This window comes from Cryptomeria japonica, chromosome 9 (genome assembly GCF_030272615.1).
Source record: "Cryptomeria japonica chromosome 9, Sugi_1.0, whole genome shotgun sequence".
NCBI lineage: Eukaryota > Viridiplantae > Streptophyta > Pinopsida > Cupressales > Cupressaceae > Cryptomeria > Cryptomeria japonica.
Window position 1 is genome coordinate 219,710,881 of NC_081413.1, and position 25,251 is coordinate 219,736,131.

General features: G+C 35.5%; 1 protein-coding gene across 2 annotated transcripts in view; it reads left to right on the forward strand.

Moving 5' to 3' along the window:
- The first annotated feature begins 2,749 nt into the window (after positions 1-2,749).
- Positions 2,750-25,251, forward strand: part of LOC131044583 (CBS domain-containing protein CBSCBSPB3) — a 41,219-nt gene continuing 18,717 nt past the window's right edge. Inside the window, exons 1-9 of one of the 2 annotated variants that reach the window (XM_057977939.2) lie at positions 2,750-3,199; positions 10,655-10,814; positions 11,008-11,140; positions 11,224-11,385; positions 19,729-19,807; positions 19,986-20,099; positions 20,241-20,307; positions 21,218-21,323; positions 21,397-21,455. In XM_057977939.2, coding sequence (XP_057833922.1) covers positions 3,066-3,199; positions 10,655-10,814; positions 11,008-11,140; positions 11,224-11,385; positions 19,729-19,807; positions 19,986-20,099; positions 20,241-20,307; positions 21,218-21,323; positions 21,397-21,455 — 1,014 coding nt within the window. In that variant the 5' untranslated portion in view covers positions 2,750-3,065. Of the gene's footprint in view, positions 3,200-8,699; positions 9,138-10,654; positions 10,815-11,007; positions 11,141-11,223; positions 11,386-19,728; positions 19,808-19,985; positions 20,100-20,240; positions 20,308-21,217; positions 21,324-21,396; positions 21,456-25,251 lie in introns of those variants that run through there. The other variant, XM_057977938.2, reaches the window with a different exon arrangement.

A 25,251-nucleotide genomic window follows, 5' to 3' on the forward strand; every position in this document is an offset into this window, starting at 1 on the left:
TGATTTGCATTGTCTTAGGTAATCTTCATATGTTATGGTGGATCTTTGTTGTTGTTAGGCTAGGGTTTTGTGGTCGAATCCATTTAGTCTTTCAATATTGTTATTGTTGTTATCCATTTTCACCTTAAACACAAACAATTTGTGGAAAGCAGATAATCTATCATCATAAAGTATTTAAAATAATCAGGAAGTTAAGAGGTGCCCTAACCAACAACCCGAAGCAATCCTATCCTATGAAGCCTTGTAAGAACCTGTAATGCTGTAACTTCACTCAACAGTAAAGGTTAGGATAAAAAGATATCATTATTCATCCTATCCTCATCCCCTGCTAACCTTACTCAATGCTGAATTAAATTTTCAATCATCTAAAATGGAATTTAACCATCTTGAAAATATCAAGCCTAATTTAGCCTTCTATAAAATGAAATTTAAGCCATCCTTGATATGTTAACATTTATACTCAGGGCAGATTAGCCAAATATGACTTGCTGAGATAGACATAACCAAGTGCCCATCCTTATGAAGCATAATCTTGTTAGATATAGGCCATAACTAACTGAAATCAGAGTAAAACTACGTGCAAACAAATATGAAATGCCAGAGAGATAAAACTACGTGCAAACAGATATGAAATGCCAAAGAGACAAGAATATAACTAGAGAAGGAATCTACCATTACTGGTGCATAATGAGGATAAAACTTAAGAAAACAAGAGCCAACCCAATATTGGAATCTGCAGAATAGGAAACAAACAAGAATCCATCATACAATTCTACATAACAAGAAACAAACAAAACAAAGACCAAAAACTCATACGGAAGGAGCCAAGAAAGCTTAACCACGAAATAACATAGCAACCCACACAATATTAAGCTACTAGATATTTCACAATAATATTAGCAGAGAATAGTCAGTAGATTTTACGAGTTCACCACCATAAAAACCATCATAGATACCATCAGAATACCATATAACCAAGTCTAGTTAGTTATAAAGTCTAGATAACTAAAGCAGTTGGAATGATAAGTATAAAACCATCATAGAGAAGATATTAAGTTCTGGGTGAATCTCAAAGCCAAAATGCCCTTCCTCTATAGGGTTTAGTTCGACATATTTCTTTTACCCTTGCAGTCAATGTCAGCGAAGCCAACAAATTTCTCATCAAAAATATCAGTTACTGCCCTTCTCTTATGGCTACCCCCACTTTCACGCTTGGAAGAACTCATTTTCTTTTTAGCTAGCTCCGTAGTGTCCTCATCATCATTCAAGAAGGAGGCATTGGGTATGTTTAAGACTTCATCATACCCATAAATCCCTTCCTCCATGAGTTATTGAGCAAACCATTGGTGACAATTTGGCCTCTTAATGTGAAACAACTAAAACAGGAAATTCAAATTCTGGGTAATTTCAGGCACCCTCAAATTTCAAACCTGTCCCAGTCCTCAATATCTAGGATGAGATATTTTGGAATTGCTTTACTTCGCCATACTAACCTATCATAATGCCTAGGTTTGGGGATTGTGAAGTCTTCATAGATGTTAATCAAAACTCTATCTAGATTACCCAATATTAAATCTTTGAATAGGCTCTTGCAGATACCTTTAACCACCTCTCTATCTTTCTCAAAGTACATAGCTAAAGCTAAAAAGATAGATGCAATATCAGAGTTAGTCCTAGTTTTGTCCTCATTAAGGGCATATTCGTCCCCAAACATTTTTAAAATGACACCAATTACCAGATCATGAGGGAATTGACAATCCCTACCAGATGGTCCCAAGTGACCACATTCAAAATTGCCATTTGCCTCTTACTACAAGACAGTTTTACCGGAGCATCCATTTATAGTAAGGTCTTGCTAAACTTGGAATTAGATGGGAAAATAACATAAACTGGATGAGGAGGACGCCACACAAGTCACTTATAGAATCGCTTATGAGAAAAGTTGTCCCTTTCATAATGATCTGGTATAATAAAATAGTGTGCATTAAACACCCCAAGCCTTCGAAAAGCGAAAAGCCGACGCTAATCTCATATAATCATATGATATCACATATTATGCCTACCAAAAGGACATGTAAATATGAAAAATCCAGTCGTAACACATATGGAGATTAAAACTTGTCCCTAGGCCACTATCGGAGATCGCTAGATTATCCTCTATCCTTCAAAAGGAGGCCCTACTAATTAATGATTAGATGTATCACATGAGTGCCGAGTAGATCGCAACAAAGGGATAAATGCCCATACGAGAAGAAACAATAAAAATGCATGCCCCCAAAAAACAACGAAGGCAGCTTAAGTTAGTTAACTTCCTAACTAAGAAATGAAAAAGGCTGAATATAGAGATATATATATACATACATACATATAAGTATTATCATATATTATATGAAACCAAAACAGCACATTCTATGATCCATCCTTAAAAAATAAAAAACATGAGAAAAAAAGATTTGTAATTTTTTCTAAATTTAACTCTTAAACTTTTAAAATCTATGATCTATCATTAAAAAACGAAAGAAAAAAAAAAGAAGTTAGTAATTTTTTCGCTTAACACTTTGGAAAACCGACAAATCAGAACTAACTTACAAAAGCTCTTGCGAAGCTCGCGTCCTGAACGATTACTTTTCGCTGTAGTAAGACACTTTTGGAGGCAGACAGAAAAGCACCTTTACGGAAGAAGGGCGCGTGGGCCACATTTTGGCATTTGGTGCGAAAATGCCTCATCAAAAACTTGTGGAAGACCGCACGAATCGTATTACAAATGGAAGGCCACTATCTCTAAATTCAAAGCAACCACACATTTAATAACGTTGCTCCATTTCACTGTGACAAGACTAAAGATTTAGCGTATAATATCAGCATGAGCTTCTGAAGATGCGAAAAATAAAACAAATTGGATTACTTACTAGAGATTAACATGCTGTTAGGGTTTAAATTCCTAGAGAGATGTCGGCTGCTGTAAACCTTTAGCTCATTAGGTTTTAGGGTGAAGGCTTCGAACCCTGGTCGCCCTGTAGACAGCAATTTAAATTCTAAGTCATTAATATATTTTGAATTAAAGGATGGAAAAGGGGAACGGCGGCTCTGCTACGAAACAGGGAATACTGCAGAGAAAGACAGCGATGACTTCAACAGTGGCGAAGCCCCTCGAAAATGGAAACACTCCAATGCCTCAGAATTCCACTTCTCTCTTGCCGTATGTAGATTCTCTCTGTTTCGTTGAAAGTTGTTTTACTTTTTCCCTATTTTCTTATTCAGTCAAAATTTCTGTGCTCTGTTGATGTAAAGGAAGAAATATTTAAGAGCCTCTCGATTTTCGTCGCCCTAAGCACAATTTTCTATGTTAGGGAATTAAAATCCTTTATGTTTCCATTCAGGCGGCTGTCAGTTCTGTTTCTTGCAAGTTTTCACTTTTCTGTTCATGTAATGAAAATTTTGTTCTGTTGCAATTCCAGGAATTTTCTGGATTGTAGATGTTTGAGAAATTTAGGTTTTTCTAGTTTCAATGACGCAATTATTCAACCTGTAATAGGCTGTAGGCAATTTTGCAGCCACTCAAACCACATGCTAGGAGCTCACACTCCGCTCACCTGCTGCTGCAGGTTAATGGCAATACAGAACGATTTGTTCTTCATTTTGTGGATAGAAAATATATCTACATAACATACAATTCTGCATTAAATGATAGAATACTTAAATGGCGGCCCCCTTTCAGCTATTTTCTTTTCCCAAAACAAGAACTTAAACCGAGCATCTAGAAACGAAGAACGAAGTTTAACATTTTATCATACAACTAGGAGGAACTTAGAACAAAGGATTTGTATATCATCATAAAACCAGAAGGAACTTAGAACAAAGGATTTGCATATCATCATAGAACCAGAAGGAATTTGATTTGCATGTTTTAGAAATAAAGTTGAAACGGCATGCCTTCCCTATGAGCACTTTTCACATATTGCAAATGATGTCATTGCTTGAGATGAGCTTTTTAAAGTCCTCATTCGAGGGCTCAAATTTCCATTGGAGACGTCAGCTATGCACCGAATTTGACCCCTCATTTGTGGGAAAGACATGGCATGATATTTTGTTTCTTGTTTAGAATTTGAGACCAAGGAACAACTTTTTTAGATGCTTATTTCTATTTTGAGAAGTTTTTTCTTTTTCTTTATTTTTGAATTTAAATATTTTTTTAATATTTTTATTAACTTATTTAAAATTGTATTTTTTTTAGTCATGAATGGTGCATATTTAATTCAAAGAGTTTGGAATGCAATTTATAGAATTTTGTAGTATGTGTATTTTGTCTTTTATAATATTTTTAACAAAGAAATTTGTACAATTTTAATATATTTTAAAAAATATAAATACATCTTGTTTTAAAGGATTTTTTAAGATATTAGATTTATTAGTTTTAGGTCTTCCTTTATTTATTTATTTATTTAAGAGATATATATTAACAATAAAAAAGAGTATAAAATTTAATTTGTTATAGATCACAATGTTTAAAAACAATAGTATTATTCTTAAGTTTGATTTTTTAAAATTTGCTTTAAAATATCATTTAAAATAACATTCAATTGTTTTCAATAGTTTTCATGGTCTAAAATATCGATCTTCAAAATAAATCAATTTTTTTAGAGGCTCTTTATTGTTTTAATTGTTTAAATTCACATAATTAAAATTCTTGAAATTTATTTTATAACAATAAAACAATTTTTTTTTTTTATATTAGAAATCGAGAGACCGATAATAGAGTTTATACAAAAGAGATCAAGGGAGGCAGAGCCTCAACCACCAAATAGTGAAACCAAAGAGACTAACCGAGTAGCATATACAGTCACCTACTAAACCCAAAAAAGAGGAGAGATTGAGGAGTATATATAGCTATGTTACTATCATAAGGCACTAATGCAGAATCTCATCCTGATCCTCCAGCCATGTAGTCCAGCCTTGTGGTCCTTCCATCCAGACCACCTTTTTTCGCTCCAGGATTTGGGTGCACATCTCTATCTTATTGAAGGGAAGAACTCTGGTATCTTGAAGTTCCTTGATCAGTTTCTTCACTGCATCCTCAAAGGCGGTTTGGTTCTCTGCGATCTTGGCCCATTCATATCCATCTTGCATTTCGTAGATAAACATGGTTGCTCGACCGTCTTTGAGTAACTGCATCAATTTGTTCTTCTCAACGTTCATCAGAAAGCATACCTGCACAACAATTTTGTAATGTGTGAGTTTTTTTAAAAAACCAGTAAGCTCCCTATCATTGCCTTGAAACTTCTCCTCATTTCTGAGTTTTCAAATAAACCAAAGTATGAAAGAAGATAGAATTTGCCAGACTAAGTTAGCATCCTTCTTAAGCCCATGGACGAGACCAGTAACTATATCAAGAGTAAAGACATGTTCAGTGATAGAGATTCCAAACATTAACCAAACCTCTCTAGCAAAAGGGCAGTCAAGGAAGATGTGTCGAGTAGTCTCAGGCTTCTTGCGGACAGAGCATAGGTTGTATGCAGCCAAATTATTCTTAATAGGCAGTCTATCTAGTATGAGTTGCCACCTGAAGCATTTGATCTTAGGGGGGATGGGAGATTTCTAAAGCTTCTCAAAGGTTTTCTGCCATGCAATGGAGTTATGGTCAACATACCACATAGTATTAACATGATCGATCACCGAGGTGTCATGGTTGAGCAAGTTATAAATAACCTTGGCTTTGTTCTTGGGGAGGGGGGAGCCATCCTTCCATAGTAATGAGAGGTATCTGTGAGCGTCTACATGAGTGTTTCTGGGAAGATTGAAGGTAGCACATGCATTTCTAATCATATTGTAGGTCCTCTTATGCGGAGCAAGGAGATCATACTTATTACTAAGATTCTCCCAGCTGATGAGATTATCATGCTCCAGAATATCCATAAGATACTTAATTCCCATATTATGCTAGTACCTAGCAGAGCATCCTTGGGTTAAGGCTAGAGGTTTAGATTTATGATATAGATTCCACCATATAGATCTTTCACCATGGAGAGTGTTATCACAGTCAACGCTAGAGTTATCAATAAGTCTACGCACATGCTCCCAGGCTTTCCAGATGGACTTAAACACCCAAGTGCCTTGGACAGACACAGAAACTGCCAGCAACCAAATCACTGAACGAGAGAGCTTTCCAGGATTTGGCAGCCTTAGGGACACCATTTTGTATGTTGTTTCTGACGAGAATCTTCCAAGGTTCTTGACCTTCCAGTGCATGGAATATCCATTTGGTCGTGAGGGAAATTCCTTGCATTCTGAGATCCTTAAGGCCCAACCCACCAAGTTTTTTGTTTAAGTGGCACCAGGCCCATTTTATCGCATGAGCTTTTCTTTTTCCCTTGCCATCAGACCATAGGAAGCGTCTGATAGCTTTTTGGATTTCAAAAACTTGTTAGTTGCTGAATATCCAAACCGAGGAGTAGTAAATACTGTACGAGGAGAGGATTTTCTAGCAGACTTGAATCCTACCAACTAGGGAGAGGATCCTATTGTTCCACTTGTTAAGATTTCTATCAATTTTTTCTTTGACCCAAATCCACATGTCTCTAAGAGAGGGAGATACAGAGAAGGGGATACCGAGGTATCTGACTATCATATTAGGTCCTCCCCATGGATATCCAAACTGCTGAAGCCAGTCCGGTGGTTTATCTTTCCACCCAAGTAGAATAGATTTGGAGCTGGAGATTTGGGCACTAGAGGCTCTACCAAAGGTGTCAAGTTTTTGATTGAGGGAGTCAATATTATGCCTAGAGAGCTCTAGGAAGAGCGAGGTATCATCGGCAAACTGGATATTGAGCAATTCAGAGTCATCCGACATCTTAATTCCATGAACTCTAGGGGATAGGGTGTCATCTCTAAGGAGATAGAATAAGGCATCCGATGCAATAACAAACAAAGCATGGGCAAGAGGGCAACCCTGCCTAATGGATCTAGAGAGAGGAATAGGTTGGGAAAGAGTCCCATTGACTTCAATCAGGGCGGAAGCATCTTTGAGGAGGATTCGAACATACTCACAAAATTCGTTAAGGAAGCCAAAGACTTTGAGCATCATAAGGATGAAGTCCCATTCCACCATGTCATAGGCTTTTTCAAAGTCAACAAGGAACATGGTTGAGTAAAGACTAAATGGTTTGAAATAATGATCTAGAATATATATAGTATTTCAATATATGGAGTAAAGAATTTTGACTCAATATTTACTTCATGATTAGAATATTTTATATTTAGTGCTCAAGCTTGAATTCATGATCGTCTTGTCTTTCACTTGTGGACTTGATATGGTGACTGAAAAAAATCTCCACTTTGCACAATTTGCCTTGACCTCTTTTGCATATGACGATGATACTTAAGAACACCTTGGTAGGGGCATTGCTACGTCATAAGGGAACATGTTCTTTTAGTCAACTTCCGTAAGTGTTTACATAAGATCAAATACAACACTACTTAGAAATGCATATGCTCTTAGGAGTACTCATGCAGATCTAGATTCTTTTTATTGTACTAATTAGAGTTTAAAATGTAGATGATAAGCGAATTTATCATTCAAAGTCATGGATGTTTAGAATGCATTGAATACACTAAAATATAAGAACACACTAATAAACTTTGTGAATTTATGTTTAATTGATCCTTGAACCAAAATGTTTTACTCATATTTGACTCAAATTTAAATTTAAAAAGGTCAAGTTTACAATTAACCTCATGATCATAATTTTGACATAATATAGTAGTAGCCATATATATTAGACAAAATATAGTTTACAAAAATAAGTATAACAATAAAGACAAAAATACAATATAAATTATATAACATAAAAAAAATAAAAAGAAAAGCATTACGAGTATAGTAAAACACTCTCCTTAGAAAACCAATTACAATGCTTTCGATAATTTTTTTATCTTCGCATGATTCAATTTAAAAATAATCAATCACAAATAACATCATAAATAATCATAACAAAAAGATAACTTTACTCCAGATATGTCCGTTCCCTTATAACATCAATATATTTTCAACCCTAGAACTTGGCCCACATGCTATGTAACTTTGCTTGCACATATGATTTAGTTGTCTAAAATTTTGGCATTACTCCATGCAGCATTTGACTTTTTGAAAGTGGGCCCATGCTATAGTATACCATCCCTATGTCTTTCGGATGCACATTCCATGCTGAGAGCTTGGAGCGCATTCCATAGAGCTCGGAGTGCATGTAGACCGTCCCTTACGATTTTTCTGATGGGGAAACTTAAGCAACTAAAAACAATTTTTTTTGTTATAGCCTTTTAAGCAAGTTTTAGACAACCACTCACGAATAAATCAAAGAGTTATGACATGGATTCCGTAAAAGTTGCTTAGTCTTTAAAAAGCATTAGTTGCATTCGCAATTTTAGTATCTCTTTTTTCCATGCGTCAACATGCAGCGATTTCGATCCCTAAAAAAGACACAAAAAAACACCGAAGAACGCTTCAAATTTTGTCCTATTGGAGATGAACCGATTAATAAGAAAAGCATCTTCGAATCAAGCAATGGCGCGAAAAACGTGTTTTGTCCCGGGTACACGAGTAGTGAGCGAGTCGGAACTTACCTCTTAATAAATATTCGTCCACACAACCTAAATTTTTAATAAATAATAAATAAACTGGGAGACGATCTCGTCGACCACTTTAATGGAAGCCAACTAACTCAAATTTCAAACGACTAATTTTTAATTTTTAACCTTTCTGTTTTTGACTGCTTGGAAGGAAGATGAAGAGTTAACCCTAAAATACTATCTCCTAGTTGTCGTTTACTGCGGAGAGTATGGGGCGTGGCGAAAGATAAATTAATTGAACTCGAGCTTCGCCTTGGATTGAAATAAATAGTGCTATCAGCTGCAGAAGACTTTTAATTTATAATTTCAGTTCAAGATTCGAACGCGGGTGGCCTAGCAGCTAGGGTTTTAGAGCCTGAAACGTTTAAAATGGAGAAAGGATTAACCTTTCCAGGTAAAAGACAGACCATAATGCAGAAAAAAACGACGCCGGCGGCTTCAACTATAGCGAAACAGCAGGTTCCAGCTGAAAATGGAAGCACTGTTCCACGAAATTCTACCTCGCCTAGTTCGCCGTATGTAAAATTACCGTCTTTCTTTGAAAATTTCATTTTTTTAGCTCTTTGTTGAAAATATTTTCTCGTTGAATGAAAAATTTGAGAATCTCTACGTTTTCGGGGCCTTGTAATTTATCTTGAGTGTTTTAAGCCGATGTGAAATCCCTTTGTGCTTTTCTGGTCTGCCAATTTTTGTGTGTCTGGGGTTAAAAACCACTTCCCGCTAGTAGAGGCATATTAATAGTAGTGCCCTGCGATTACCTTTGGTTCAGAACCCACTTATGTCCATGGATGAGATTGAATTTTTAAATTTGCTGATTCCTGCGTCCGTATGAAAGAACTTTTATAATTGTTGCCTTTTTCCGTTTTTGGCAGTCGCTGTAAAATTATTTTCATTTTTGCTTTGTGGACAAATTTCTTTGTTTTTGTTATGGAATTTGAGACCATTACTGTATATAAAAGTTTTCTCTGGCTAATAATTCTAATCCTCTTAACACTACATTCTGTAAATATGTTTTATATATTTTTCGTCTGAAAAAAGTTATTTTATCTGCCTACGTTTCACCAAGTTCCCTTTTTTCATGAGAGAAGGGCAGGTGAACACAGGGACGCATAAAAGAACTCTCTTAAATCTAGAATGAAACTGAATTAGAAATAGAATGAAACTGAATTATAAAATAGCACGGGGACATAAATAGCAGTCACATTTTAGTTGAGCATGGTTAACGTTTAGCTTGCAACATGTATAACAGAGTGATCATCCATCTCATTTCTGTGAAAGGGATTTTAAACTGAGCCATATTCTTGTAAGTTATTTGTGTCTCCAAAATTTATGACACCTCATGGATGGTCTTAGATGAAATTAATTTGTTAATTCACTGTAAAATCATTTGCTGCTCTTCGCTAAATGTAAAACTTCTGTTTTAGCTATGGTATGTAATAATCTAAGTCTCAATTCTGGTTTTGGGTTTGGGCATGGGAGCTTGATATGTTGCTTGGACACCGTGTATGGCAGAGGTTATGCTAGTCTGTACAAAAAATATAAAAGGTAAAGAGAAAATAAACAAAATTAACCATAAAAGCAATTTTCTTTGGATTAAAAGAAAAACATTACTGATAAATGATAATTTAAAATCAATTTTCATTATTTAGCCTTTCTGTCAAAATTTCCATGTTTTCAACATAGAATAAACCTATACGTATGTTATGTAGTGTTTGTTGTAAAACTATTTTCTTTTAAATTTTTTTCCCTTTCGTGGTGAAATTACTTGTTTTTTTTTGGTTCAGAGATGAAGAATTTTCTTTTGCAAATTTCTATGTTTTAATTTCATGGATTGAAGTAAATATTTAATTCTGTATCCCTCTTTAAACTCAAATTTCTTAATTTCTTAGTTTTTGCAAGATAATTTTTATTTCTGGTTCAACCACTGTAAAGTTGATTTGAGTTTCTGACCTTGTGGCACAGTTGTTGTTTTCTGGTGATGGAATGAAATTAAATGTTTGTTATTTACATTTTTGTGGCTTTTTTCAAATAGAGGTGAGAGGACTGTTAGGAGGCTGAGATTGTCAAGGGCACTGACTATTTCAGAGGACACAAAAGTCTCTGATGCATGCCGTCGCATGGTCCTGCGCAAGGTGGATGCTGTACTACTCACAGATTCAAAATCTGTTCTTTGTGGGATTATGACCGACAAGGTTTGTATCCAAATAAATTAATATCTTTTTCCCTTCAATTTTCCTTCTATAAATTATAGCATGGAGCATGATTTTCTTTCTGTCCTTTCAAGATAAGGTTTGTGTTCAATATTAGTTTCTTTTGATTATTTGCATTTTTTATCGTATATTTCAATATTTCTAATGTGAGCTCAATTTTGTGTTTTCTTTTTAGGATATAGCAACCAGGGTTATAGCAGAAGGTTTGAAGCCAGACTTGACACCGGTTTCAAAGGTTATGACAAAGGATCCCACCTATGTTATGATGGACACCTCAGCTGTTGAAGCCCTTGAGAAGATGGTTCAAGGTGGGAATCTTATATTAATTTGCTTTCAAGCTGTGCTTTACTTCTTTTGCAATGTACTTATTTTACTTATGGAATGTGTGCAGGTAAATTCAGGCACCTGCCTGTTGTGGAAAATTCTGAAGTCAAAGCATTGCTTGATATTACAAAGTGCCTCTATGATGCCATAGCAAGAATGGAAAAGGCTGCAGAGAAGGGAAGTGCCATTGCAGCTGCAGTTGAAGGTGTTGAACGGCAGTATGGAGATGGTTAGTTTTTACTTGTATTTTTGAATGGAACTTTTTTAAGGTTAACTAAATTAAAACTACTGCAAATGTTCAGTATGGAGGCGAGGCATTAAAACACCACCTGAAATCCAAAGACAAAAAAGCTTCATGTTCTGCGGAGACACAAAAATCATATATTCTGAATCTCTCATCCACTTAATAGTACTTTCTGTTGCGAGGTATTCACACATCGCCCCATTGCAAATGGGGACCCCCACTTTTTTTTTCTACTTTCTAGGTAGTGTTTGGATCTTTTGCTATTAGCCTTTGCATTCGAAGGGTGTAAGTTGTCAAGAATGGCTAAGGAGTCAAGTAGATAGTCTTGCATGAGTGTGAAGTAAGTAAGTTTGTAAGGTCTAGATGTCAAAAGTACAATCATGAGTAATTTGCAGGTCACTTCAATTGCTGCTCTTAAAGAGCAAACTTCACTTCATGAACACTCCTTGTGTAGTGAATTTCTTACACTTCTCCCACAGAGCGAAGACTCACTCTAAGATCTCATGTGGAGCAAGTTACAGGGTATTGAAGTTGAGAGCGTAAGTGAAAATGAACAAAAGGGAGTTTGGTCTTGGTTTGAAATCCACTTCATGAACTTAACCTCAGAAGCGAACTTCATCCTCAAAGCCTCAGGAGTGAATTTCACCTTCAAAACTTCATGAACTCAGGGTTTGGAGTGAACTTCATGCTTGAGAGGCTTGGAGGGAACCTCATGCTTGAGAGGTTTGGAGTGAGGTTCTTCATGTTGGAAGTGGAGGAATGGAGGAAATTGCCTACTTCATGATCAAATACTCAAGAGCAAGCTTCATGAGTTCACCATTTGAATCGAAATTCACACTTCATGACTTCACCTTTTGGAGCAAATTCTTAACTTAATGACTAGATGATCTCAAGCTAACTTCATGAGTTGGGGTATTGGAGCGAATTTCACCTTCAAGGCTTCACAAGCGAAATAGAAGATAAGGAGATGAAAGAAGTTTAGAATCACTCACTTCATGTTCTAGCATTCACAAGCAAACTTTAGGAGTTAGCATCTTGGAGCAAACTTCATGAGTTGTCTTCTTGGAGCGAAATTCATGACTTGCCTTCTTGAAGCGAACTTCATGACCATGTCTTTTGGAGGGAACTTCATGACTTTGTCTTTTGGAGGGAACTTCATGACTTTGTGGTTTGGAGCGAACTTCATGATTTCACTTCTTGGAGCGAAATTCCCTACCTCATGAGTTACTAAGTTGGAGCAAACTTTAACTTCCTGAGTTGGAGTGATGGAGCGAATTTTAGGTTGGAGAGATTTGGAGTGGATTTCACATTTAAGAAACTTCATGAGCTGGAGTGATGGAACGAACTTCAGGTTGGAAAGTTTTGAAGCGGATTTCATGTTTGGGAAAGACCAGCAAGTCTAGCAGCCAAGGCAATGGAAATAAGACTTCATGTGCACACTCCTTAGAGCGGATTTTGTAACTTCATGAGTTGCCACTTTGTAGTGGATTTTTACAACTTCGTGAATTGCCATTTTGGAGCGAATTTTCTTTACTTCATGAGTTGCCTTCCAGGAGCAAAATTCACAACTTCATGAGTTGCAAGCTTCAAGAAAAATTTCTATTTCATGAATTAAGCTATTGGAGCAAAATTCCTACTTCTGGAGTTGATGATTTGGAGCGAATTTCTACATGGGCGAATTTCATGACTTCAAGGTAGGAAGCGAACTTCATGAATCAAGGAGGAGCGAATTTCATGCAAGACTTAACTTCATGAGTTGCCTTCCAGGAACGAAATTCACAACTTCATGAGTTGCAAGACTGAAGCGGAATCTTTACTTCATGAGTTGAGCAACAAGAGCGAAATTCCTACTTCATGATCTCATAGTTTGGAGCGAAATTCACATTTAGGGCAACTTCATGAGTTGAATTATTAGAGCGAACTTCAGGCTGGAGAGTTTTGGGGTGAATTTCACAACTTCATGAGTTGCTAGGTTGCAGCGAATTTCATGTATGAGATACTTGGAGCAAATTTCAAACATACTTCATGAGTTAAGGGTCTCAAGCAAACTTCATGAATCACTAAGGAGGAGTGAATTTTATACTTCATGAGTTCATAATCACAAGCGAACTTCAGGAGTTTAGGAGTTGGAGCGAATTCCATATAACAAGCAACTTCATGAGTTGATAAAATGGAACAAAATTGACTAATGCATGACTTAGGCGTCCAAAACAAATTTGAAATCAAATGGGGCAGGTCGGCCAAAGCTAATTTTTATTTGTTTTAATGTGACAAAGTCGGCCTACATTGGAAAAGGCACAACCTTTCACCCTGATCACCTATAAAGGTAAGAGTGAAATAATCATTTAGCATCAAATCAAACGATTATTCTTTGTCTCTTGAGCAGCAGTCAACGAATTTTATCTATTCATGAGCGAACTTCACAAACTCGACATATAAAAGTGAACTTCATGAATGGACAGAGGGGAGTGAACTTCATGTTCCAAGCTTCAAGGGTAAATTTCAAGTGTAAAAGTTATGGAGTGAATTCTACTTCATTTGTTCCTAATTGAGAGTGAATTGGCAAGATTGACTACAAGACCACTACATTGAAAGAGATTTGATGATTGGAAAGAATCATTTTGAATTGAAAGGATGAAAATTCAAAGATCACTTTATGAGAAGTAAGGCGAACTTTATGAGCAAGGGCTTAAGAGTTGACTTCAAGAGCTCCTCTTCACACGCAAAAAGCAACTTCAAGTGTCCCTTTATGAGGGTGAATTCTCTTTATATGCTTTAATTAAATCTATATATCAAGTATATTTGATACAAGCTTGTTTGTTTTGCAGGAAATGAAGAAAGAAATAAGGAGATCACACAAGAGGCATTCACTGACACAAAGACATGATCTACAACATCAACAACACGAAGGGAGTCACAAGAGAAGGAGTTTGAAACTTTGAAGGGGAAAGGCAGTAGTGACATCAAGAGGTCGTTCCAAGGCATCATCAATACTTCAAAACTAAGATCTATACCTTGCACTTCCATGATCAAGGCATTCGAGAAGATAGTTTCAAAAGAGTTAATCAAAGTTAGAAGATCATCGTCATCATTGCTAAAGCTGAATAATGTTGAGTATCAAGAGATATTCCTTCATGATGATCTATCAAACCTACAAAGTGCGAGTTGAAGTGGCATCCTAGTCATCGTTCCAGTCACTACCTCCACCAATCTGAAGGGTCCACATCAACACGTCTCAATTCAATGAACCTGACTCACCAGTGATGGCACAAACTTCGAGGCACCTTCCCTTGATATTTATTGGTCCACAATGAATGTAATTTTCTCATTGGCTAAGGAAAGTTTGTTGTAACAAACCCTAATTAGGGTTTTCATTGTAAAATCTTGGCCATTGATGGAGATTCAATACTGACCATTCATTGTAAATGAGCTCTCTATAAAAGCTCAGACTCTTCATTTGTAAAGGTTAATGGAGAATAATTAGCTAATAGTGAGTAGAATAGTAGAATGGTGAATAGAATAGCAATTAGAATAGAAGTTAGAATAGGAGAAGGCAAAGATTGTTGCCAAACCTTGTTGCAAAGAACAATCGATTTCATTGAAGTTATGGTGAATTTGATTTGTTACTTCAACAACTCGCATGGTCTTTGCTTCTCAATTTGCTTTTATGTAATTAGATTGAGTGGAGGAATTTGTTGAATGTATTCATGTGAAATCCGCCTAATCCATGCCACTAGCCTCTTGTTGTTTGTAAGTGTGCCTTGTGTGGTCAATTGGAATGATAAGAGTTTAACTTCAAATTGTTCTACATTCATTGTTTATGCATTAACTTGAATGGTAATCGATGTTTGATGGTATTGATTCGAATATCTTTGAAATATCCTTAGAAGATTGCATTGAGCTTGTGTCAAATTGTTCAGTTTGATGGTGAGACCTTGCTCAGTAGGATTCCATCTAATTATTCACTCATCTTACTACATTCTTAGGATTAGAATAAACTCTCTCAACCCCTCATCTTTTGATATTTTTTAAAATCAAGCTAGTTTAAGACAGAGAGCATCACCATATAGCAACATCAGATGATCGAGTTCCAACAAATCAAGCATTCAGGCATTCGAATGTAAGTCCCCTTGTGATTCCAGCATAATCACATCAACCAGCGAAGCTTATCCACACGTAGTGACCCTACATTCATGAACCTTGGAGTCTTCTCAAGTGATCCTTAAGCTAATCTTCAGCATTTGAGAGATTTTGTTCAAGAGAGGATAAGATACTCGGGTATTTTATTGTGTGTTCGCATGTGCGTAAAAAACACATCAACACTTGCCACCAATGTCACTACACAAAATATGGATATGAGACACAAAAATCATATAATCTAAATCTCTCATACACTTGATAGTACTTGCCACCAATGTCACTAGACAAAAAATGAATATAAGTTGTCTTATGTCCAATGGTCCATAGAAACAATAGAGATATAAACTACATAAAATGAACTTAACCTCTGTGGAATGGCTGAGAGCACTTGGAGACATCATTATCATTGTGGTGTTTTGTAGGCTTTTAGCCGCATATTATTGAACTTCTATCTAAGATATCCAACAGTATAGCCATAGTTTGATTATGTGGTCTACTATGTCAAATGTGCAGATAATGTCATATTTTTTATTCATCTACACCCTATACATACCCTGTCACTTGAGATTTACTCCAAACCTGGGGTGTGTTTACGTGTTGTGCACCAATCTCGTGTTTTACACAAAAAGAAAACTGTTTGTAACATAGTTGAAAAAATAAAAGTTAATATCATGTAAGAGCATTTAACCCTAGCAAAATAATGTTTTAGCTTTTGTATAGTCCTGATTTTGGATACTTAACATATGCATTTTGGGTGTTTGAGCATTGATAAATTAACAATTTATGCTTTTCTAATGATTGACATATTTTGGTGTTTATCATTGTACATGTTTAGTGTTTAAAGTGTTGGAGTTTTCCGTTGTATATGTATTGTGCTTTAAATGGTTAATATCATTCCTTTTGTTTTTTATTTTTTATTTTTTTAAATAAGTGCTTGGTAAACTTTTTAACATGACCGATGACATTGGCACGACTTGCCCTCGGGCTCCACATGGAACGCTTTTGACTGGAGCTATGAACTGGTGAGGTCACAAATGGAGGATGCCATCTCCATTTATCAAAGCACAAGCTCAAACCTGCAATCACAATGGTCTAGTGGGGTTTGAACTTTGAACCTTGGTGGCCACAAACAACAACACCGCCACTTAACCAACACATTATGGGAAGAATCCCAGTGAATATCATTACTTAATATATTTAATGTAGTATTTAATTTTTGGTTTTTTGATTGCTACCAAGGGAATTTCTAGCTTGGTGAAAGCTAGGTGAGGCCACAAACAAGGAACCTCATTCCTGGCATGAACATTCTGCATTAATACAACAAGGGTAGGAACAACTCCATCATTAACACCAATGGAAATTTGAACCTTGGTGGCAGCATCAACACTACCGCGACTTAACCATTGCGCTATGCCATGAATGGCATGTAGTATTTAGTTTATTGATGTACTATATAGTTTTTTAATTTTCCTTAAAACTTTACACATTTGCACTTGCAGACCCAAGTTTTTGAAAAATAAATGCAGAGATCAGGAAACTTTAGATCAACACTAGTAGTTGAGATATTGAGAGTATCAATGAAATGCTCGTAGGATCTGGGAAGGCTTTTCAGCATGATCACTACCATATGCTCTTCCACCATGGTTCGGCCTATAGCTTCCAATTGGTCACGGATTTCCTTGATCTTCGTGAGATGTGCCTGGATAGATGACTTCTCATCCATCATGATAGAAAACAGCATATTCTTCAAAAAGAAAGTTTGGCTCTTGTTGGACTTTTCATGATGATCCTTCAAGAGATCCTAGATCTCTTTTGCGGTTTTACCTGAAGGCACCTGTGGGAGTTGATCATCTGTGATAGAGAGTTTGATAAGCATGACAACCCCTCGATTCTTCACATCATGTTTGTCTTGATCATCACCTGCTGTTGCAGGACGAGATTCCTTGCCCAAAACAAGCTGATCAAGGCAACAATACTCAAAGATTGATAACATGCGTTGTTTCCAGGTGTTGTAGTTGAGGCCGTTGAACTTCTGATTGTGTTGCAACATGATGTTGGTCAAAGATGCCATCATAGAAACTGAGGTTGAATGTGGTCAACCTAGTGAAGGCACAAAGAATGAGACAAAAGATTCTGATTAAAAATCAAAATAGAAGCAACTGCACAAAAAATCTGAAACCCTAGAGGAGAATTTTGGCACGAATTCTAAGGAGCGAATTTCGAGGTTTGGAAGAAATCCAGAAATTAAAATTTTCTGCGAACTTAAAATCTGAATTTTTTTCTGAAATTAATCAGAAAAAAATAATAATTTGCAGAAAATAAAAAAATACCTCCGATTTTTTTGTAAAAAAAAGGGGGAAAATATTGACGATTTTTTTGTTAAAAAAAGGGGGAAAATATTGACGATTTTTTTTCCCAAAAAAACGCAAAAAAAAATAGGGGTAGAAACCCTAGGTCGGATATACAACATAAACGGTGCCTAGAAGACACCAAAATTCCTGACGTCCACAGAATTAGCAGAAATCATTGACTGTTTTTAAATTCCAAGGCAAATTCGCTGGCACAAAATTTGAGGCACCCAAAACAATTTGAGACCAACCCAGAAAAGCTCTCGAAAAACCCACCAAGAATCTGAAATCAGAATGTAGATCCGACGGCTCAAAAATCGAGGCATGTAAAATGATGCACTCAAAAAAATCTGACGACGACCCAATTGATGTCTCGAAAAACCCACCTAGAATCTGCAACCAGAATAAAATTTCGACTTGAACTGAAGGGTCAAAACCCTAGTTGAGAATTGCAGAAACCTTAGGAAAATTTTCAACCTGCAAAAATCTGCCTAGGAAGAGACAAAGAACCTGCGCTTTTTTTTAGTTTTAAAAAAAAATCTCTTCAATAAAAACTTAAAAAATTTCCATGCTTTGATACCATGAAAAATAAATTGAATGAATGATTCAATAATTGGATAATTACATTGAACGATATACACTCGTATATATAGAGGTTACAAGACGATGTTCTATAATTAGAACATAATGCTAAAGTAAAAGATTAAAGAGCTAAAAGCTAAATTAAGCGTGAAAGCTAAATTAAGCTTAAAAGCTAATTAACTAAAAAGAAAAAGCTAAATGCTAAATAAAGCTTAAAAGCTAATTAACTAAAAAACTAAATGCTAATAAAGCTTAAAAGCTAATTACATAATAAAAAGCTAACTTAACAAGCTAAATAAGTCAACAGCTTAAAAGAGAAGACGACCACTAAAAATAGAAGATGACCATTATAGAAGATATTAAATATTATTTTAACAGTTTTAGTACCTGTCTATTGTGTATCGCCCTGCCTGCATTTTTTGATGTAATCTATCAATACATTTTTATCTGCAAATGTGATGTAAAGCTAGCTCTTATGTGTCTGTGTGTATATGTAATAAAAAAGGAAGACATTAACAAACTTGCTTGTGGTGTCCTTAAGAAATATCATGTAATGTGGGAATTCTAGAGAAATCAGAGAAGTAAAAAGCATATTATGGTCAACTTCACATTTAAAAATTTAAGTAACATAAACAAATACACAGGAATCATTTAATTGTAAAAGTTGTACTGGGAAACCTTTTATGGATTGCATTAAGAATTATCCTAGTAATTCATGTCATTTGCATAGTTGAATTAAAACTATGCTTGTATGTAATTGATAAGAAAGAATTTAGAAAGTGGCACAATTGGGAAGGGTAGACATGAGGCTCTGAGTGTCAAGTAAACTTTATTTACCTCATTTGTTAAGCAGAATAGTCTACTCCTAGTAAATTAGGTGGTGACACAAAAGACCAGACGATACATCACACAAGAAAAAAAATTCAGTAAGTGAGAAGTCATACTGGGTGCATCATGCGAATTTGGGTGTTTTTTCACACATTAATATCAAGAAAGCGCATCATGGAATTTGGGTGTTTTTTCACATATGTAAATGTCAACAAATTAATTGAATAATGGCGAGTCATGATGGGTGCACCAAAACAGGTGTAGAAGTTACTTGTTTTCCTTAAATAACATTTCAAATGTTTTTATAAAAAGTTATAATATTTGAGCACTTGTAGATTACTCTTTCTTTATTAATTTGTTCTGTTTCATTTGTATTGAAATGTATTTGTTAATGCATCCTACTTACACATTATGTATTTCATACTTGCAGCTCCAAGTACCTTCATTGAATCATTACGGGAGCAGATGTTTAGGCCCACTTTATCAACACTCATCACAGATAATAGAAAGTGGGTGTTACTATAATCATAGTGGTTATCTAGCGTTTTTTTTTTTTTTGGAGGATAGTCTTATAGGAAAAAAAATAAAAATAAAAAAACTGTACTATTACCTTTTCTTATTATCTTAAAAAAGCACAAATATCTATCATCTATCCAGCAATGTAAAATTGAAGCTTTTTTGGTTCAGGATAGCGACCGTCTCACCATTTGAATCTGTTTATATGGCTACAAAGAAGATGCGTGAATATAAAGTTAATTCAGTTGTCATTACAACTGGAAATAAACCGAAAGGAATTCTCACGTATGTGCCCTTTTGCATAGTGTGCGAGTTCCTGCTTTGTTAAAAATTTCAGTTTGGTAATACAACTTGGATGTTTTTTTTCTTTGAATAGTCTTTAGCACGGTGAAAAATATTAAAAGCTGTACATATGTTGGACTGCAGTTCAAAGGATGTGCTTGTACGGGTTGTTGCACAAAACCTTTCTGCAGAGTCGACTCTTGTAGATAAGGTTTGTTTTATGTTGTAGATTCTGATTTATGCTCTGTTGCTATGCTGCATGTGGTTGATGCAAAAGAAACATTTGAAGGATCAAGCACTGGCTTTAAAAATGAAAAGATGAGCATGTTTTGTTTAACATTGAACTTCGTTCACTTCATTTATTACAGTAGCATGATGACAGCCTAAGGTTTCTAGGGAAAATAGAAATAGTCTGGAACATAACATATATAAGCACTTGAGATTGGTCACTTGGTACAATAATTGGTATATAGAGGAGGTAGAAGTTAGTTATTATCATCATATTGAGTATCATGTTCTTCTTGAAAACTATTGGAGGTATTCCCCTTGAAGTGGCATATTATTTATCATCAAGTATTTGTAGCATATTTCTTCTATTGTGCAGTTTGTTTCATTACATAATGCTTGTACCAAAATTTGGGGAATTGGCTTATTTTGTTGCCACAATTTTCATCTTAAGCTAGCAAGGATGATTAAAAAGCAATTGATGAATGAAATTCTTTTTACATTGCTAGGTTTTGATTAAGAGGAAGGAATCATAGTTGGAGTGAGAAGTTATAGAAAATTTGGCTAGCATTTTTTTGTCTTTATTTTGTTTTGAATTTAAAAATCTAAACTGTGATGCAAACAACAGTCTGCATGAGGTAGTGTAGCTAGAAATTTTATATTGTTGAGAAGAGTTTGGTTCTGTTTACTTGTGTTTTTCTTTACTTAACATGATAAAGGGTTACTTTTCCCTTGCATATGTTTTAGCAGTGGTTCGTTTACGTTCTTAGCATCAGACTAGAGTTTTATCCTATGCCATTTGCCTCACTATATATTGATTTCTTATATGACATGATGCAATAATCTGATATTTGATTCCTTTTTAATATTCTTTAAAATCTGTTTCTTCCAAGTAGGTAATGACTCGAAATCCAGAGTGTGCAACTACAGACACAACAATTGTTGATGCACTGCATATCATGCATGATGGGAAGTTTTTGCATCTTCCAGTTATTGATAAAGGTAAGTGCTGGGCTAAATGTTAGCAAGGTTCATTTGGGAAAGACACACTTTTGACTGTGCTAAGTCTGTGCAGATGGATTCGTTGTAGCCTGTGTAGATGTATTACAGATAACTCATGCAGCAATATCGACAGTAAGCTTTCATTTCTGTTTTTATTGTCTCTTTTTGAACTTTGCGATTTCAGTATTTTAGTTTAACACAAAAGCTTGATTGTGCTAAGAATTTTTTTTTGAGTACAATGTACATGTATTAATTTAATTGATTGTGCTGAATTTTTAACGGCATTTGATTGATCTAATAATCAGTGTTTCTCCAAGTTTCCAGGGCAGAGGACAGAGGATGGGGTCTTGGTGATGGGAAGAAGTTTCTTAAATTTTAGGGATGGTTATAGATAAACTATAATTTACAAAAACATTATAAACCATTATGTACAAAACCAAAATTGCAGATATTGTTACTGAAATCTTAAGTGAATTTGTTTAAATAAAGTTTTAAAACAATTTAGGGGCCAAGAAAATAATGTGAACAAATTTTTTATAATTATAAAGAAAGGCTCTTAAGTTCTAAGGTCATCAATTTTAAAGGCTGTGGAAATAGGATACTAAATAAACTGTTTTACAACTACAGCTGCCCCTTCTACTTATTCTCCATGTGTCCTATCCTTTGAAAATGGCCATTCAACCAGTGCAATCAAGTTCGAGTTTTGAATAAAATAAAAATATGCAACAGTTTAATAGAGTTATTACCTCCTAATATTTGCAGTATTGTTTGCAACTCAACATTTATGTAGAGCCTGATTTTAAAATATTAAAAAACAACTTGAAAATTAAAACAATACAACTCCATCAGTCAGGATAATTAGCATCATTATTAGCAACACTATTTTTCCTCTGCACCAGGGTACAGAATGTCAATGCAGATATGCCCAATGAACTAGACGATTTCCAGACCAAATAGAAGAATTGATGACACAAGAATGACTATGAGACAGACAATTATCCAGATTGACATCTAAACTACAACCAGCAGCTGCTCCTTTGCAGCTGTACAATCCCATAAATCACTACTCCAAAATATGAGTACAAAGACCCTGAACCAAAAATATAAATATCTTAATCAGCAATAAATCTTTTGGCCGAAATTTTTTAAAAAATCGGGAAAAAATCAGGCAATAAATCGGCAAAATTATCAAACATTTGAAAATATATAATTTCTTAAAATATTCTTAAAAAACACATATACACATATTATTAATAATTAAAATTCTAAAAAATATATTTTAAAATATTAATAATTGCCAAATCAATAAATAAAATAGAATAATGATAAGTTACAAGATACTATATATTTATATTTTAATAAATAATTAATATAAATTAAAATTACAAAAGAATAAAACTCACTCGATAAGTAAAAAAACAATATTAAGAACATTAATCTTTAACTTAATAATACTTTCATCGGAATATGAATCACAAAGATTATAATAATAAATATCAAGAACATAAATATTTAACGTAAGGGAAAAAAAAACAAACCTAAAATGACAACAAGAATCGATAGAAGAATCACGAACAACTTGCATGGTGGGGAAACCTATGACGAGAATCACGAACAGTGTGCACTGCGGGGAAACCTGCGTAGGAGCTCACGAACACAAACGGAGCATGAAAAGAAGCACACAAATGAAGTAGGAGCACACGAACAACACACATGAAGCTTCAGTCGTGCCAGACCAACTTCAGCTTCTGACGAAACTCTAAAAAACTCACGATTTTTTGGCATTAGTTCGCGATTTTTCTCTGAAAAACTCGCAATTTTTAGCTAAAAATCATTGCTATTTTTCGAAGATTAAATCGTTTCGGGTTTTAAATCTTGATAAATCGCGACTCATACGATTTATCGGCGATTTTTTCCTCCTTGCCCTGAACACCAAATGCAGATACATGAAAAGTTGAAAATTGAGGATGCTATGACTAAGCACAGAAACAAAGTGGCACTAACAAGAAAGAAGCTCCAGGGAAAGGCATGTTGTGTAGAGTAGTGGAAGAATTAGATGGCTCATTAGATGTCTATTGGGGATGCCCTAGGAACCCCATGGAAACTCCCTTGTGGGTATGTCTTAGGTGATGTCCCCCATGATTAGGGTGTCCTTGGGACAACCCCAAGTTTTCGAGGGAAAAGGGGATGGGGTGCAGATGTTTTGTTTGTCTTTCACCATCAACAAAATGTCCCCCATCATTTGAATAGGGTTAAAAAATTGGGAATACGTCCTAGGGGAACATTCTAGTAATAATCCTTTTGATAATCATAATGACATAATATAATTTTTAAATTTTATAGTGCTTCACCAGGTTTCCAGGATTGGGAGGTTTCCTAAATTCTGGGAACAATGGGGGAATGGTGTGTCCCAAGAAACACTTGCATTAATAATTCCTTTGATAATCAGATTCACATCATATGAATTTTTAAATTTTATAATGTTTCTTCAAGTTTGTTTATGTCATAGGTGGATGCGAGGATGGCAAACATTTTCTTAAAATTTGGGGATGATGTGGGGATGGCTAGATATATGCATATACCACAATTTCACAAAATGGATAAAATTAAAATTGCAGATGTTTTTACCAGAATATTAAGTAAACGAAAATTTATAAAATTTATCAATAAGTTGGAGCCAAGAAAATTATGTGAACCAATATTTTATAATTATAAAGGAAGGCTTTTAAGTCTGTAGGCCGCAGTGTTCCACGGGGATGCGTTTCCCCCCCTTTTGGGCCGCGTCTCGGAGACGGGGACGTTGCCAAGATGGGGGGATGGGGATGCGATGTCTCCCGCTGTCCTGCCACTGCCACCGGAGCTCCGCCAGAGACGGGGAAACATCTCGGTGTCTCCAAGTCTCCTTGGGAGACTCCCAGGCGTCTCCAAGTTTCCTTGGGAAACTCTCAGGCGTCTCCAAGTCTCCTTGGGAAACTCCCAGGCATCTCGAAGTCTCCTTGGGAGACTCCTGGGCGTCTCTGGAGGGGCGAGGAGACTTGCAGGAATCTCCCATCCGACGTCTCTTGAAGGGCAAGGAGACTTGCAGGTGTCTCCCGTTCGAACACATCAGACTAAAAAAGCAAGAGGGCAATTTGGGTTTGCAAGAAAATTTCAATATTTCATTGGCATCATATTTAAAGATTCTTATATCGATTTTCAGTAGATCTGCATCATTTCCAGCAATGACAACCTTTCTAGCATTGTACAGCCAGCCATACGTCTTCAAACAGCAGTCATACCTGTCATCGACCTCTTGTGTCTGTTTACAAACATTGCAGGGCCTGATCTAAATCTAACTTGCATCTTTTCAGTTAGGTACAACATTCTATGAGTGCACAGATATCTTGTAAATTCTGATTTGTACTTTTTAGCATCGTCATTCATTGTTTTCAGTGGCTATAATGTTCAAATAAATCATATTGGAAGATTATTTGGCTGCGCTTATTTAGATGATATACATCAGCAAAGTTTGATGATATTTATTGCAATTGTGGATTGATATCAGTAATTTTAAGGGTCTTGAAAAGTTTGGCCAGAATTTGTACTTGCTGTTTGGATTTGTTGCCTTACAAAAAAATTCAGAAAATAAATAAAATACAAAAAGGCTCATTACAGTAACAGAAGATGTTTTATTGACTTCTAGTGATTGCATGTGTCAACAAAATAGTGACGGCGTCAAGGCAGAAAGGGCTTTATGGGTTGGATGCAAAGGGTTAAGAGGGAGAAACATGGGCTATCCTTTGAACTTCCAAAGGGTGAGCTATCCTTTGAACTTCCAAAGGGTGAGCTATTGATTGAATTTTAGAGTAATATTTTGGATGGAGATGCATTTGAAGGAAAGATTTTGAGTCTCAAGTATAGAAGTGTTGAGGGTATCTCTGTAATTCCT